The sequence below is a fragment of the Etheostoma cragini genome, chromosome 4, assembly GCF_013103735.1.
Source record: "Etheostoma cragini isolate CJK2018 chromosome 4, CSU_Ecrag_1.0, whole genome shotgun sequence".
Lineage (NCBI taxonomy): Eukaryota > Metazoa > Chordata > Actinopteri > Perciformes > Percidae > Etheostoma > Etheostoma cragini.
Genome location: NC_048410.1, coordinates 9,382,366 through 9,399,568, shown reverse-complemented (window position 1 = coordinate 9,399,568; position 17,203 = coordinate 9,382,366). Strand labels below are relative to the sequence as shown.

General features: G+C 40.1%; 2 protein-coding genes across 2 annotated transcripts in view; one reads left to right on the top strand and one right to left on the bottom strand.

Annotated features, from left to right (window-relative positions):
• The window catches only part of LOC117943221 (ellis-van Creveld syndrome protein), a 7,765-nt gene extending 3,034 nt beyond the window's left edge, over positions 1–4,731 (bottom strand). Inside the window, exons 1-10 of the mRNA XM_034869210.1 lie at positions 4,180–4,731; positions 3,962–4,063; positions 3,659–3,745; positions 2,724–2,947; positions 2,514–2,598; positions 2,293–2,391; positions 2,042–2,170; positions 1,742–1,903; positions 1,425–1,641; positions 50–198 (exon numbers count right to left, since the gene is read on the bottom strand). Of these exons, the coding sequence (XP_034725101.1) occupies positions 50–198; positions 1,425–1,641; positions 1,742–1,903; positions 2,042–2,170; positions 2,293–2,391; positions 2,514–2,598; positions 2,724–2,947; positions 3,659–3,745; positions 3,962–4,063; positions 4,180–4,359 (1,434 nt within the window). The 5' untranslated portion in view covers positions 4,360–4,731. The remainder of the gene's footprint in view (positions 1–49; positions 199–1,424; positions 1,642–1,741; positions 1,904–2,041; positions 2,171–2,292; positions 2,392–2,513; positions 2,599–2,723; positions 2,948–3,658; positions 3,746–3,961; positions 4,064–4,179) is intronic.
• A 256-nt stretch (positions 4,732–4,987) lies between these two features.
• Positions 4,988–17,203, top strand: part of LOC117943218 (limbin-like) — a 15,891-nt gene continuing 3,675 nt past the window's right edge. The window contains exons 1-21 of the mRNA XM_034869197.1: positions 4,988–5,514; positions 5,967–6,042; positions 6,138–6,319; positions 6,670–6,726; positions 6,859–7,045; positions 7,181–7,281; positions 7,429–7,494; positions 7,630–7,764; positions 8,040–8,179; positions 8,662–8,986; positions 9,100–9,339; positions 9,624–9,799; positions 10,207–10,366; positions 10,488–10,664; positions 11,120–11,430; positions 11,733–11,907; positions 13,038–13,181; positions 15,828–16,055; positions 16,233–16,462; positions 16,715–16,802; positions 16,961–17,136. Of these exons, the coding sequence (XP_034725088.1) occupies positions 5,284–5,514; positions 5,967–6,042; positions 6,138–6,319; positions 6,670–6,726; positions 6,859–7,045; positions 7,181–7,281; positions 7,429–7,494; positions 7,630–7,764; positions 8,040–8,179; positions 8,662–8,986; positions 9,100–9,339; positions 9,624–9,799; positions 10,207–10,366; positions 10,488–10,664; positions 11,120–11,430; positions 11,733–11,907; positions 13,038–13,181; positions 15,828–16,055; positions 16,233–16,462; positions 16,715–16,802; positions 16,961–17,136 (3,605 nt within the window). The 5' untranslated portion in view covers positions 4,988–5,283. The remainder of the gene's footprint in view (positions 5,515–5,966; positions 6,043–6,137; positions 6,320–6,669; positions 6,727–6,858; positions 7,046–7,180; positions 7,282–7,428; positions 7,495–7,629; positions 7,765–8,039; positions 8,180–8,661; positions 8,987–9,099; positions 9,340–9,623; positions 9,800–10,206; positions 10,367–10,487; positions 10,665–11,119; positions 11,431–11,732; positions 11,908–13,037; positions 13,182–15,827; positions 16,056–16,232; positions 16,463–16,714; positions 16,803–16,960; positions 17,137–17,203) is intronic.

The following is a 17,203-nucleotide window of genomic DNA, read 5'->3' as shown; positions in this document are numbered from 1 at the left end:
GGAATATATATGTCTACATATTGAAGTAAGGGAACCAACATGTTTTTACCTTGGTGAGCTGCTGTAGGTCACCATGAGGCTGTCTCAGTTTCAGGGCGCAGCTCTTCTCCTTGGTTTGGCTCCTCAAAAGCTTCTTCTTCTTGGACTCCATTCTGCTGCACTTGTCATTCACCAGCTCTTTCGTCTTCCTTGTACACTCTGCAACATGATCAAACTCCTTCAACACTAACGGAGCGAGCTGGAAAATCTAACTTTTCCCAAACCCCGTGGGGAGGAGGGCCACAACATCATGGGCACTAACAAAACTCAGCAAAGATTTTTCTTGCTTGTGCTTTAACTTCTGGATATTCTGCAGTGCTGCCACAACGGACCTAATGGCTTCGCTCCCATCTTTCTCCGCCGTCATCACAGAACTACAACTCAAACTAGGGCATGACCTCAATATCATCATTCTCAGCCACTTCCTCTGTTTGCTAATTGGACCAGTGAAGATTTGACCAGAAAAAAAAACAAGAATATACCGCAAACCTAGACGTAGAACTGAAGGAAAATCTAAATTGAGAGGAAGTACGTAGGAGGGCAGAGCCTGACTAGTTTGTAAAGCCAGGTAAATGACTATGGTATAAATAAATAAATAAATGTTCATTAATATGAATTGTTCTTGTATTAAATTAGTATGTGAGTGGCAACATATTCAGAATTATTTAAACACCAACTCTTTGAAGAATACATTTTATATAATGTTACCTTCATCTGTGATTTTAATTAGGTTTTTGTGATTTACTTTGTCATGTACCCACTTTTGTCAACCGGCCTCTAAATCTACATCAGTCTATAACTTCCTACATGCTACACAGTGTAAATCAGCAACCCTCAGTAAGCAGCCTTATGTATATGCATATCCCTCACCATTTTTACTTGGACAGGCAAGCAGCCCATAAGAGTAATCTATTGTAAAATAAACCTTTATCAGAAGATAAAGAAAATCAAAATAAGCTTAAAAGATAAAGGACTTTGCTAATTAATGTAAAAATTAATTATCTAAGTAATAATAGCATTTTTTTTAATTACACAATAGATCAACAGCAACAATCTATGTCAACTGTTACGTTAAAAGATTTTGCATGAGAGACCGGGGTGCACTAAGAGTGCATAATAAATCATGTCCTAAATTAACCTGACCTTTTTCGAGAAGCTGAAGAAGATTCCTAGAAAATTGTCTATTTTGAAAGAGTATGTCATTTAAATGTGAAAAGTAGGCTATACATTGTCCACTGCTACCTGCCACCAGAAAGTAGTGCACTTGCTTTACCCACAAAATGCTTACTTTTAAATGCGCTTTGTCTATTGTCTAATAATGATTGTACATTGTAGTGAATTTCCTTAGATGTAACTGAAATCATTTTCCTCTCCACGTGTCTTACCCTCAGTGCACAGTTGAAGGCCTTCGGTCAGAGTTGCCTGGACCTCTGAAAGTATCTTTTCCATGTGGCTAAAGGTCAAGACGTCATCACTCGTCAGCTGCTCCAGTGTTGTTGCTATTAAGCCCTGCCTAAGAGACACTTCCAGCCTTAGCAAGGCAGGTTGGGATTGAAGAAGCCCCATCAGCTCCTCCCACCACAACAGCTTTTGCTGGATCCTCTAACAAAAAGTGGAAAATATATTTTCAGTTCCTTACCCAATGACACAAGGGATGAAAAGCAAAATGAATTGTGCAAACCAATATCTAGCATTGCGTTACCTTAAGATCAGCTTCTTGTGTGTCCATCAGATGATTCTCTACTAACAGAAGAGTCTGGATGAGAGAGAGAATCACATCCTGGGCTTCATCTGGAGAGAAAATGCTGGTATTCTTCAGCAGATGCTGGCACAAGTCCTCCACCTGTTTGCTGAAACGCCTGGACTGGGAAGAGACATGGACATTTATTTTCCCGTCAGAACTGTCAGAGTAAATAAAAGTGGTCAAATAGATTTAGTATATTATAAGTATTAGTGTAATTTTTAAATAATTTGCTCTAGAAGGTTTTCTTTTTGCTTTTACCACTTGAAGGCCATGTTCAAGAAAATCTTTTTGGGCTCGCTCTATTTCTTCCAGAGTACAGGGAGCGTTATCATTTTTCTCGCTGGTAGTGTGGCTTGTTAACAACTGTTTCTTCAGCTCATTCAGTTCCTGAAATGACAAATGACAACATATACTTTTCTATGTTAGTGTTTCTATGCACAGTCAATAAAGAACTGCAAAATGTATGTATGTATGTATGTATGTCTAATAGACATCTGACCTCAATCTACCTTTTCTTGTATTTCAAGAATATTTTTGGAGAAGTCAGCAGCATTTTTGTCTTTTGGAAAATGAGAGCTGAATATTATTTTCACCATTTGAAGAAACATCTATAGCAGGATAAAAGTAGAAGAAGAATACAACAATTTTCTTTTGCACTTTTAGTAAAATACTTGATAATTATTTCATTACTGTAATAATTTGAAAAAATTGGTTATTTACAAAAACTCACCAGACATTTTTCTTCCTGAAGCTGGGAGAAATGCTGTTGTATATCCTGCAGGGCCAAACAGTAAAGGCTGATCCTGCCCCCAAAACTGCAGAGATAAATAAAGCATCATCACATCCAGCAAACTCAGGTTTGTGGATACTTGCTTTAAGGTTAAGGTGCATGGTTATGGTTATGTAATTTAGAGATGACTGTTAGATTAATGGTTCCTACTCTGGTTGTGTCAGTGAGTGAGGGTAGTGAGAGACCCTGGTGAAGCTCTGGTTCTGCAGGCTCTTGGGGACCACCGAAGAGGAGATAAACTGACTACTGTCGTCGTTGTCCTGCTCTTGGCTCAGAGACTCTCCGTCCGTGGAGGTGGATGACTCATCATTAGGCATTGCTGGCAACTTGGAGTGCTCATGCAGTGATGGATTGGACGCTCCGTCTGCCAAAGGCTGACAGATTCAACGAAAGGTTGCAGGTAAGTGAAGGATAATCATAAACCAACTGATTAAAACACACTACATGTATGACATCTAACTCACCCATGAATTGATTTGGAACCAGTTACTGTTCTGTTATGCAACCAATTCTATTAAAACAGCACACATTTTTCTAAGCTTTTTGATGTAGATGTAACACTCTTTAGCCTAAAGTCAAACTACAAATTATACAATAGTTTGTGCTTAAAAACAAAACAAAAATACTGTATAAAATCAGTTGCCAAGTATTTAAGCCTTTATTTTAGTTGTTTTGTAAGGAGTCTTTTACCTTGTGTACCTGGCAGAAGGTGTATGTCATAATGATATGATATGATATCAAGGCTGCCCAATGTTGGCCTGTGGGCCAAGTTTGGCCCGTCCTCTCTTTGTTTTGGCCTGCCATGGATTTGACATGCTCATGCTTATTCTCCTCTTATTTTAAAAGTAACAACTACAAAACATACATTTTGTGCAGTTAAAAAGTATGTAATTTGAGTTTAACGGCAATGCAAAGCACAGTGCTTCCCATTAAAATGACATAAGTATGTTTCGTCTACAGAAAATGGCTAGAATTGTGTTATTCTTCAACATCAAATATGATTTTTGGCCTGTGGCCCTCCATCCAGATACATTTTGGCCCTTCACGTGAAAGATTTTGGGCACCTCCGCTTTAGATAGACTTACTCTGTACTTTTGGTTGATAGGATAAACCACCTTTGCTCTGGATGCAAATGCAGCCACATCACTGTTCACAGGCGGCTGCTTCTTTTCCTAGACAATGAAACAGATTTAAACTGTTACATTAACTGTTAGTGGCAAGTTAATTAGTAAACATTAATGGCGTCCTGTGCCATACGATTTAAAATGTTTAAAAGTCATTTCCAGATATTTTACATCAATTTACCAATATACATTTAATGTAACTAGTTCATCCACCTGTGTAACGTTACAATAAGTCTCATTCTTGGATATTTAAGAGAATAATACTTTGTCATTTGTGGTGCCACTTATTGGAGCCTCCTTTCTGCCGTTACTGACACAGTCACTTTGGTTGTTGTCAGGTTCAAGCAGCCGCCTTGCATTGTAACCCTAATGGGACGATACACGAGAACATGGTTGCATCCAATGATTGAAAATAATCGATGATGTGGTCAAGAAAGAGTGGATAGGAGCAACTGAGTTTGCATGTTATTTGTTCAACTTACTTGTCTCGTCAACAGCAACGGCTTCAGACAGAAGACGTACAAAAGAGCAACAGCTAATATTCCCGAAAGCCCTCCACATACTGTAGCCACTGTTAACAGTCCTGTGTAGACGTGCAGCGACTCGGAGAAACTGACCAACACATCAGTGCGACATCCCGCCATCAGGCCCTGCTGTGTCATTTTTTCATGTACGTTAAGACAACTAGCTAGCTAACGTTATGAATGTTAGCATTTTCTCGACAACATATTACGTTAGCTAACGTTAACAACTTATCTCGAGGAAAGTAACGAAGTAAAGTAAGTTTACGATTTCATTTCTTGCTCTCATAGCAACATTACTTGGACTGTAAAAATAATCGCATAGGAATTTCAACGAGTTCACGCTCTAAAGGGTTTTACATTTTGAAACAAAAGCAACCTACAATTCGCAACGACTCCTTCCAGCAAAACTTTTCTTCCCCAAAACGACATATTGGTGCTCGGAGCCAATGGGTGTACGGAGATGAGAAGACCCGAGCTGCGTCAAGACAGGAGAGTTTAGGAGAGCTAGCTAGATTTTGACATTACCCTTCAATATTAAAGCAAAAAAAAAAAGATTCCTGGTAGAAAATTAGACACATCTGCCTACCATAACATCATTAATGCAATTGGGGGTGGATTAAGTTAATAAACATGATCTTTTATGTGGCATTTTGGCATATTTAGTTATATATTTTAAGGTATCAACAGTTCCAATCATGCCGATGTCTCAGTTATGCTGTTTTATTTTGAAGGTCGGGACCGGAAACACATTATGTACTTTGTTCTTAACATTCCTTTAGGAGTTTCCCGTTCTTCCCAAGTTTGGAAATAGTTTAATTGTACAGCAGCGAACGGCGATTATGGACTGTGTTCGTGTTAACTCTTTGAAACGGTATCCATAATTTTCTCCCGAAATATTTGCATACAAGTAAGATGTTCATGTTCGTCAGCTACAACAATTAGCTAGCTAATGTTTGTCAAGAAAAAGCGGTGGAAATGTTTTCATCGCGGATTTTAACAATGGCAATATCCAGCAAGTTAGCTAGCGGCTCTCCTTGGTGAGAGTGGCACACCAATTTACGAATGCTTCAGGTAAACCTTACCGCGAAGTGGGTCACAATATGGTCATTAATCTTGAACATCCAAGTGTTGTGTTTGTGTCTACCTCCTTCAAACTCCCATTGGTGTCACGGTGTAACCCAGCGTAATACTCGGTGTCTACTGCAGTACAGTGCTGCACATCATAACGGGACAGCTCAGGAAGCATCATGCTACACAACACTACAGCCACCTCCTTTCTCGGAGAAACAAGAGGTGAGTGGCCAATCTTATTCCAGCCTAGCTCTATTTTGATGATGTTGCATTTCAGTCACCACATGTTCTTACAGCTTCTCATTACATACCGCGGTGAAGTTAGTTCAATGTTTGACATTTCTCGGTTTTCGCGGATGTTACGTTCAATAGCTCCTTGTCAAAGACTCGATTTCCCCCAGTTTTAGGGTATGTTACATCAACCTACAACCTATTCTGAAGATAAAAGATAACATTTATTTTATTGTATCCCAGAGCCTTATTTTAGCAACCACGTTCTTTCATATTTACAGGTCAAATATAACCAGGTCAAATATAGCTTTTACTTTGAGAGTTACCCTTGTTTATTCATGTCTGTAGGCTGCTATTAAAATTAAGGTTGCTATTTAAGATTAGTTAATAAACACGTAACATATTAAATGAGCAAAACTCAATGCCTCTTTTTCCGTTGCCAGAGCATCACCAGTATCCATTTAATGCAACATGACCCTGGTGGGAAATCAGCAGAGCCGGCATATTTTAGGATGGATGGTTAGTAGGAATTTATATATGGTGTGTTTGTATATTTATTGTCAATTTTAGCCTTTTTAGCTGGCTGTTCAGACATTCTATATGTAACCTGACAGGTACAATGGAAATCAGTGGACACATGGTATTGTTTGCAGAGGCCCCCCTTTCTTCTTCAGCTCCTGCTGGTCCATGGGGACACTCTTTTTATACCCCACTTACCTACATGACAAACATCTTGCACCTCCGGAGCCGCAGAAGCACACTCACCAGATTGAACCCGGGCCTTGCTGTACCTCAGGTGTGTTTTTAAGAGATGTTTTGGTCGCTTGATTTGTTGTGCTCAGTGACCTGTTGTGTGTAACACATCTTTTCATCTGCGTGGTAATTCATGAGATTTATCATTTAGTTTATTGTCCAACTTTCATGTTTTGGTACTTTTGCACTGAACATATTAGTTGTCAATCAGCCATTTCTGTCGACCATTGCAACATCTTTTATTTTTTGTTATCTTTATGTTATGGATTACCACATACATATTACACCCTATTGTCATACTTATTACTTGATATAATTCAAATAAAATAATTATATGAAGAAATATCATGTTGAGAGAAACTAATTATAAAGTGTGTTGAATGCTTTCTGCAGGTTCAGAGTGCGGCGCCTCCATCTACATTTGGGGTCATATTTCAAAAGTGTGCACAGGTACATCAACAGAATTGTTTTAAAAACCGCCCTTTTGACCTATGCACATTTAATTTTAATTTTGGACCAATTTTAAACTGCAAACGCACATGTTGTGACGTATACCCTTACTGCTGCTCGTGTGTCCCACAGGTGAAGATGGACGCTGACCCTCCTCAGGTGACTTTCTTCCTGCAGATTTACAACAATGGCCCAGTGGATGGCACCAATCTGTCTCAGGTGGCTATCCGGGACTCCATCTCTGGAATAGTACCCCTAAAGTCTGAAGGCAGGGTTGTGGAAAGAGGCTACCAGACGTTTGCCATTGATTCACTGTCTGGTATGTCTGAGTGTCAGTTTAAAAAAAAAAGATGATTCTACCAAACATGTCTGGTTGGAACCATAACATGTCAAATAGTTAAATGTTATGCGCACTGTTTTCCCAGTATATAACAAATTGATTTTATGTCTTTAGCTGGATCTCAAGTTGTTGTCAACTATACCGCTTACATAAAGAGTCATAAGAGTGAGGTCTTGGACCTTCCGGCTTTTCTTACCTTCTCTAACGCCTCACAGGTAATGTTTTTTCCTCTGCTCTATTTCTGGTCTTAAAAACCCGAAAAGCAATCTTTTAAAGGTTATTAATTTTACATCTCAGTATTTGCAGTACTATAAGAACATTTCTCTCTTTTTACACAAAGTATTGTTTTCTTGACTCCACAGAATGACGTCAGTATGTTTGGTCCATTGACAGCTAGTCTAACCTTGATGGTGAACTCCACCGACAGGGTAAGTTGTAGACGGATACTTGGAACTGGAAAAGTTCCTGCACCTTCAAGCATTGCAGGCTTTGTTCTTGTACGATTTTAAAATTAGCATTTACAAAATGGATTTGATGAGAAGTCTTCTTCCCCCCCATTTTAGGTCTATCCTAACCATGGGGTCCATTTTGCTGGATTTGTTGCTGGGTTCTTCGTCACATTGGTGCTGCTGTCACTGGGCTTTCTGGCCATGAACCTGATAGGTCTCCAAACCAGGCTGAACCTTCTTCAGAAAAGGGTATCACCAATTCCAATGTGTTTTTGTTCTAGTTAAAACCTAATGTGTTAATGACAGATGGTATTTATTTGTGTTTGTTAAATTTTTAAAAAAATTTAACAAATATATCTGACAGGTTGTTTTGACCAAACATGTATCAGCACTATTTTCTTTTCTGTTGACTAATTTTGAAATTTTAAAGAACTGTTTAATATGTTCATTGTTTTAAGTTTTATGATTTACTTCAGGTATACAGTATATGTTACACTGTGTGTGCATATATCGTCTTGCTTCAGAGAAACCGAAGGGATTTGGCCCCAGAGTATGCAGACTGCAACATGAGTGAGACTGTAAAAGATGAGGCTGCATTTGAAGACAAGATGGTAGACACCATGGTGTTGGAAGATCCCCAGAATATGTACCAGGCTTTGGAGAAGTGAGTAGAACAATCAAGATTGAATTAAATATCTCTCGATAATATATAGAGATATCCTTTTAATTACACAAAAGTTATCAAAATGACGGCCAAGTGTAAGAAATTGGTCATGAAGATACCCAGTTTTTGTGGAAAAAAGGTATTAATATATAATCGATGAAATGTATTAGAGGGAATTTGGGAGTTTTCCCCTTTAATTCAATATAGTCCAATTATTTTGAGTTATATGAAGAACTTAATATTAATGCACTAGGCTTCAACTATCGTCAGTGCTATTTTGTTCACTCCTGGCTTTATTTTGCTTACACAGTTTTACCCAAATTCTTAATCATTATAACATCTAATTCCATCACAGAACATGGTTTGTTCTTATTCAACATTTTTATTGTCTCAAGTTATTATCCAATCCACCAAGGGACATGGACTGTTATTGGCTCAATGTACAGGTTTACCCTGCTTACTCTGCATTTTATCTCTGCAAGCCTTGAAATGTCCACACTGCTGCATGCCACCAATAACCTGGAGGCCACCCGAATTCAGATCTACAAGGATGTGATGTCCTCCCTGCTGGGCGGCCTGCGTTCCCGGGGCCAGTGCAGTGCCCAGGCCCAGCAGAGACTCCTCAGTGTACTCCACGGACAGATGCTGGGCATGGAGGGTCGGCTGAAGGAGGAGCGAGGGGCCCGCATGGCTGCTCTGGCTGGCCAGTGTAACCTGGAGACTCGGGAAGAAATGGAAGCAGAGCACCGCAGAGAAGCTGCTGAGAAGGCCCAGGCCGAGCTTCTGTGTCAACATGCAGACCAACAGGTCATCAAAAGTCCTTTGTTTAGTTTGTTAGCAAAGTAATGTTCAGAGAGAGAGTTTATTGCTTTCATGACACACCATCTTTACTGTAAAACCTCATTTTGTAATGTTACTAGGAGCTCCTCCACTGCAGCGTCCTCCTGGAGAAGCTGCACAAGCTGAGCCAGAGTCAGCTTCAGCGCATTCTGTTGGTCCGACATGAAGAAGCCTCAGGGAAGGTCCAGAGGCAGATTATCGAGTGGCGCCGAGTGGAGTTGCACAAGATTTTCTCTGAAGAACTGGAGGAGGCCACCAGGATGGGCGAGTTGCAGAAGAGTACAGCCAAGAGTCTTCAGCACGATTATTTTGCTTGTCAAGTAAGATACAATAATTTAAGTTTAAAGTTGTCACACATCAGAGTTGTGTATGTTAACTAACATAATTATAAATGTATTATTTTGAGCTTTAGACATTTTTTTTTTGCATTTAGACAATTTTGCCTACATACATGGCTTACAAAGCATGGCCAACAGCATTTGCCGTTTATGCATTTGCTTTATTCTTTTCTTCTTCTTCTCAGCTAACTGTATTTGCAGTAATCAGTACATGAAACAAACCTTTAAAATACATTTTGACACCTTTCCTTCTCTTTTCTGTCTAGGATCAGCTAGAGGAAGTGCTGGATGTCGTCCTTGCCAACCAGCGCTATGTGCTCGCTGAACGCCATGCACAGAGGAAGTTCTTGGTGCACAGCCTTCACAGCCTCAACAGCCTGATTTCAGACAGCTTCTCCAGTACCTCCAGCAATCTGGACAGCTGGTTCACTCACATCGGGAGGTCGGTGCCTGTTGTAATTACCAGGGATGGCATCATGGGATGACCATTTCACATCTAGTTGAACTATTACACTATACTGTAAATGTGGCCAAGTGTGCTTCCACAGTATTGTAGCATTAATGTACAATTTTAGAATTTAATCTGAAATGCTTATATTATGTGATCCTAAATATAACAGAAAATATAGATTTGCAAAAAACATAGCAGAAAATGAATTAAATTTTATATAAATACATACATTTTTTTCAAATAAAAGAAAGTATTTTCCTGACATTTTACAAACAATATGTACATTTCATCAGCCTTTGTTGTCAGTTCAACCTTGTAGGCAGCACTAAGCTTGAACAATCTGAGGAAGATCCACTGGAGTTGTGTTTTAACCTGGCACGCTTTCATCTCTCCACCAGAGGGAGCATTGTGCCTGCAGAGCAGATTGACCAGCTACAGGACAAGGCCCAGAAAGAGTTGGTGATGGTGAGGCAGAGACTAGATGAAGCCCTGAACCAAGAGAGGAGAGCCATGCGCTGTGGACTGATTAAGAAGAGGCGGGAGCTCATCTCTGACATGGTGAGGAAATCAAGCGCATTTAGGATTTTATTCCCAGCAGCTGCATTATCCTATTGATTGATACCACAAAAACCGTTTATCTCAGTACGTAACTAATATACCACCTTCCTGCTCTTTCCAGCTGCGGGTCCACAAACAGAGACAGAAGGATCTGTCGGCTCTGTCCAAGGGTCTGGAGGAAAGGATCGATGTAGTCCAGCATCTGCACTGTTGGCAGAATTTATTGACAGCTCAGAGTTTGGAGTTAGCAGAGCTCATCAACAACCTGGATGAGGCTGCTGCTGCCGACATTCGCAAGGTGCCACTATAACCGCACACATCAGGCTTATTCATGACCTAATCACTTTAAAAGATGCATAAAAATTCCACACACAAACATCCACGGAGCATACGAAGCTGGGTCCAGACTAACTGGATGGATTAGTGGGCTTGTGAGATGGCTGGGGGGAATTGTTTGAATGTTACATATAAAAGGTTTGCCAGTTTGGATGTCTAGAAAATGGATAGTAAAAGTACTTGAGCTTTCTGAGGGGCTCCTAAGAAGCTTTGTGACGGGGAAAGACGTGTATGATGCATTTATGGTGTTGCAATTTATAAGTATGCTAAGTTGGTTTATTGTCTATTTTGGAACTTATTTTGTTGAATGGTCTGAAATATTATATGTTTTGTATTTTGTTAAAATTGTTAATGTTAAACATGGAGCTTGATTGAGTTTGATTTACTCTCTCTCTTGTTGCTGGATCTGTTCTGTAGGTGACCATGCGTATGATCCAGGGTGCCATAACAGAAGTCAAAGCCATCCAACCTTCTGCAACCCAGGGCTTGCTAACACTTTTGCCTCCAGGGGCACAACGCTCCCTGCTGCAGGTGGAACCTGAGGGAGGACCAGGACAAGCCCAGGGACAAGGAGCGAGCGCTCTCTTGCAGGGCCAGGAAAAGTTGCACCAGGAAGGCAAGGCAGCCTTACGCACTCTCAGCTGCACCAGGGAGGCTCTGCGGGATGCCATTCAGAGAGAGCTGCAGGAGCAGAGAGCGCTCAGGGCGCAATGCAGAGCTTTCTTCAGGTCAGTGATATAATACCACCGGCCGTTTCATTTCAGGGGATTCAAAGAGTGGATTTTCAGGGAGAGGTAGACCGAGAATAAAGCACTGTCTGGATTAGATGAGGTTGAGGTATTCAGATGTGTTCTCTACAGCAAAATGTATAACATACTAGTCTGTCACCCCACAACAACTTTTGAGGATTGAAAAACAACATCAATAAACAATAAGTCCACCATCCAGGATTCATGTTTTTCCACTCTCCAAACAGCCATGTGAAGTCTTCTGTGTGTTAATCTGTCTTCCTTTTCTCCTTCTGTCACAGTTGTTTGTGTTCGTCCCAGTTGACCTTGTCTGAAGATGACCAACTCAGGATGAAACTAGAGTTTCAGAAGTGCCTGTCTGTGATGGACCGCTGCCTGGTGCTGCCCCATGCCATCTCCAGAACCAAACTCCACACCGCTCTTGCAGCTTGGAGAAAGGAGCGCGAGCAACAAATGGTGAATCCATAATCGTCACACATTACTGAATTGAGTTATGTTCTTGAAACCTGTGTGTGTAGTATTTGAACATTTCTGACTTTGACTGCTGCTAGTTTTAGTATCTAACAAAAGCCCACAGTGGCAGACAACAATACACCTTTCCACACTTATTTTGGTGTAATATTTTTCATTACCATCAAAGATTTTATAGCATCCAATCTATTTGATTGAAAATGCAAGTAGAACCCTCTATATTCCAGTGAAAGGTCAAAATTATGAGTGCTAGTACTTGTGCACAACATGAGCCAAACCAAATTGTAAAATAATGTACCCTGTAGTTTTTGCACTGAAATTGTTAGACTATGAACATGAGAATATTGGGAATATTAGATAAAAGGAACAAAACAAACAATGATCTAAACCACACCCCATTTTATCTGTGTATTATGATAGTACTAGGGTTGAGGGGAAAATCAACGCTGACAAAGTTTCCTTTCGGGGGACAGTATTTGAAATTGGGAATAAATAATAAAATTGCAATACATCGCAGAATATTGCAATTATATCATATTGTGACATAAGTATCGGGATGATATTGTTTCGTGAGGCCTCTGGTGATTACCACCCCTAGATGCATCTAGAGATAGAAGATCAACATAATATGGGGAACAATCAGAAATCCCCAATTTTCAACATCCACAACTATGTATGTTTGCAGTATAAAAGCATTAGAGCTCAGTTGACCAGATTAAAATGCTAAAAATCCTTCTTCCCTTTCTTGGGAAGTAAGTCTCTATGACCACTTCTTTTACCTTTTGCTAACTTTGATGTTCACTTTTTGATTTATATCTCCTCTCTTGATACAATTCTAAAGCCCATGTGTAATAAACTACACAAGGATAGAATAGTGCGTGGCTGGGTTGGCTCAGTTGGTAGAGCAGGCACAAATAGGACAATATTTTCTCAAATGAGTAAGAAATAGAGAATGATGACTGCCAGTGTAAACCACACTGTGTAATCAGCCTCAATTGTGTGGCTGCTGGACACATTAGGATTCAGAACTATTTCTGGTTTTATTTCTAACCACATCAAAACAGCACGCTCGGAGTAATTTCCTAACCAACATATGGGTATTGTGGTTTTTGCAGAATTATAACAAATCCAAGGAGATAACCAGCGAGGCAAGACAGAAAACCGGCACGTCAGAACTGCTGCTTTTCCAGAAAAAGCTTGAGGACAGCATCCAACTGTTCGACAAGGAGAAGGAGATGGAGAGCAGCATCATGAACAAGGTAAAGTTGTAAAATAACATTTTAATATACAGTGTGTTTTAAAAGTGAATTGAGCAAAGTGAATAATGCTCAAAATCCTTAGAATAGCTTTTAATTCCACAATATTAATGCATTGGGAACACTGCACATTTAATTCCAATTCAAAACATGACCAAAATTGGGTTCTACCTTTACACAAAGTGGAGAAAAAGGAATATTAGGCTGTTCAAAAAATAGCAGTATTTGCATTTTTCTTTACAAACATTTACTGTATAAACTTAAAAATGTCTCAAGTGTTTGCTTTACTTTGAATCCCTGCACTAATATTTAGTTGCATAACCATTATTTCTGAGAACTGCTTCACGTCTGCAGCTAAGTTTCCATCCACTTGTCAATCAAATTATCGGAAGTTTGGTAAAAAATCTAATGCAAATAAAGCTGGTGAAAGTGTGTTCCCATCTAACGGCCTTAAAGCGAATAAAAACCTGTGCGTAATGACGTCACATGCTGTTTTGCGATCAAATTGGTTTATCTAATTAATTTGAGACATTTTAAGGTGTTTCCATTCATTTTCGCACTGAATCGCACAACATTCAAGCTAACAAAGTTTTGCTAGACAAAATGAATCGCGCCGTCTACCAACAAATGATCAATATTGCACAAGTGTTAGTGCATATGTGCTAGCTGATAGCAACATATCAAGCTATAATAAGAAAACAATGACACTATCAACACATTGCTATAACGATGCTGATGCAACTTGCCTTTTATTTTCCCTCCGGCACCGCTGTGAGACAAATCTCTGGCTGTATGAGCGCCTTCCATTTACTCCGGAGGACGTTCCGTGGCTTGTCGTTACCTTTGTTGGCCATTACCTTTGCAAGTTCCTGATAAATTATGGCATTTTTTGGATTTTTGCTATCTAAAATAACTTTTGATATTATATAAAAAATATAAATATGTTGATCGTAAATTAAATTCAAAAAGTCTCTCGTCTCTACTTTGTTTTTTGGCGGGTTGCAACAATATAATGACCTAAAACGTAATCGCAATTTAGTATTTATTCTGCCAATGACGTTTCCATCAGCATTTTATCGCATAATCCCTATATCGATCAGGATTAAATCTGATGACCAAACATATTTTCTCTGAGTTGATATTCATGAAATTCCAGCAAATTTTACTGTTTCCATAAGGCATTTTTCATTCAATATCACTTAATTTGGATAAAAACGGATGGATGGAAACATAGCTTGTGTTGAATGGAGTTAATCCACTTCTGACACCTGTGAACAGATATTCCAGCCCAGGACGATTTAACTACAGTACATTCCACAATTCCTCTACATTACTGGGTTTTGCCTCAGAAACAGCATTTATGATGTTAACCCACAAGTGTTCTATGGGATTGAGGTCCGGTGATTGGTCTGGCCACTCCATAATATCAATCTTGTTCATCTGGAACCAAGAGTTTGCTTTCTTACTGGTGTGTTTTGGGTCATTATCTAGTTGAAAGACCCATTTGAAAGGCATTTCATCTTCAGCATAAGGCAACGTGACCTCTTCAAGTATTTTGATGTATTGAAACTGGTCCAGGATCCCTGGTATGCGATAAATAGGCCCAACACCACAGTATGAGAAACATCCCCATAACACGGTATTTGCACCACCATGCTTTACTGTCTTCACAGTGTACTGTGGCTTGAATTCAGTGCATGGGGGTCGTCGGACAAACTGTCTGCGGCCCCTAAAGAACAATTTTGCTCTCATCAGTCCACAGAACGTTGCGCCATTTCTCCTTTGGCCAGTCATTGTTTCCTTTGGTAAATGTCAACCTATTCATTAGATGGGACTTTGCGGGGGCTTCTAGCTGATAGCTTTGCTTCACATAGCCTTCTTCTGACCGTAACAGCACTCACAGGTAACTTTAAGTCTTCTCTGATTTTCCTGGAGCTGATCATTGGTTGAATCTTTGCCATTTTGGTTATTCTTTGATCAATTCGAATGGTAGTTGACCGTTTTTGCCCACGTTGTTCAGGCTTTGGATGCCATTTCAAGGCATTTTAAATAATTTTGGCTGAGCAGCCTATAATTTTCTGCACTTCTTTACATGATTTCCCCTCTTTAATCAACTTTTTAATCAAAGTCCTCTGTAGTGTATTGTAGCATGTCAGTGTGCACTATGACCTGCATGCACTTGCTTTTGCTTCCATCCTTCCTTAAATATGGGCCATAATTGACACTGCTATTATTTTGAACATCATGCTCCTTTCAATTACAGATGCAATTACACAGAATGAGCAGCATGCATGTCATGACTGGGGTCTGTTGGTTTTCTATGACTCTACAGTCCAACACATACTAGTAAATTATTTGCCGTGTAGAAATATCATTTCTACCTAAAATAAAATATATGAGGTTAGTGATGTTGGACTGCTATTATTTTGAACATAACTGTAAGTCCTTTTTAAGTGCAGTAAGTTACTAAGAGGCAGAAACGGTATGAAGGGTGTAATAACTTTATATATTTTCAAACCCATTCAGTAGCAGGAGCAATTCTCCTTCAAGTAAAGGACTAACTGTGTTAAAGTTGAATGTCAAGCTTGCACACAAAGTGGTTTAAGTTCATACAAGATGACTGAAATACATCTATCTGTATTTTGGCAGGTGGTGGAGGAGATGCGTAGGGAGAGAGAGGACGACCTGCGCTCTCGGGGCGAGAACCTGGCTATGCAGATGGCTACCATCCACTACCAGAAGGCTGAGAGGAGGACCAAAGTGTTGGAGACATGCGGAGCAATGCTCACTCTGCACAGCCTGCTCATTACGCAGCTCAGAGAGAGAAAGAGCCTGGAGAGACAAGACATGGCCCAGAGTATACGGAACCACTGCTTGGTAGGCAATGCTTTACTCCCAAGTTAACCTCTGTACTGTTAGCACTGCATGGTTGGAGGGCTACTCAAGGGCATATATTATGTTCAAACATATAAGGTGTGTACTTTCTGGAACACTATTAGTTTCTCATTAAACCTTATAGACTTTTCTGAGAGTGTAATTTGACTCTTGCCACAGGGCCTAGAGGAAGCAGAACAAGAGCTTCAGAAGGAGAGGACGAAGCTGGATTGCCTGCAAATGTCTCGGTCCAGAGTTGAGTCCAATCCAACACGGAGAGATGACTCTGAGGGCGAGGGGGAGAGTGAGGAGGAGAGTCTGTTTCAGCTGCAGCAGGATCGCAGGATGACATCCATCCTCCAAGAGGCGCTCTACAAGCGTGATCAGGTCATCACACTGTTGGCTGAGAGGTGAGCTGTCGTGTCTGTGTTAACTTAGGAGTAGTGTCTTTTTGCCAGACTGGGAGGGGAGAGAAACATGTTGAAATTCTGTTTTTTTAGCATTTCTTAAAACCAATCACAATTGTAATAAACAAAGACAGGGTAAGGTGAGGGAAATCTGGCGGCACCAGAACAATCCAGTAAATTCAACGTCGCCGTTATAGACTAACTCAGGAGTAATGCGGCATTTAATTGATTGACATTTTACTCTGGTGTTTTCAGGTTGCAGAAAATGACTTGTACTAATCAAGCCATGGAAGATTTAAAAGAGCAAATGGAACTCAGGAGACTTTATGCAAACTGTGACCAGGTTTGACCTTATTAATTAAGACTTTTTTTCCAGTGTTTTATTCAACACTAACATATTAACAGCATGGAAAAATACAGAGACATCCTCACTTTTGTATGCACGCCAGAGGAAGTACAGTATACACTGTAAGTGGCCCTGTGCCGTGCTCTTCTTCTCAGGATTTGGAGTTTTCATCTCAGCTGGTGAAGCAGAGTCACGTATCTGCAGAGGTTCTGCTGGAGGCCCTGCGTCTCCTCCTCCCCACTCTGCCTGAAAGCGAACTCATTTCTATCACTGACGCCCTCTGCCCCAAACAGCACCCTGTTTCATTACCGGCAGAGCAGGAAAACTCAGGGTAAGAACCAGGGTCAGGATCTGTCCACTGGCAAACATGTTATGTTTGTACACTCTCTCTCTCTCTC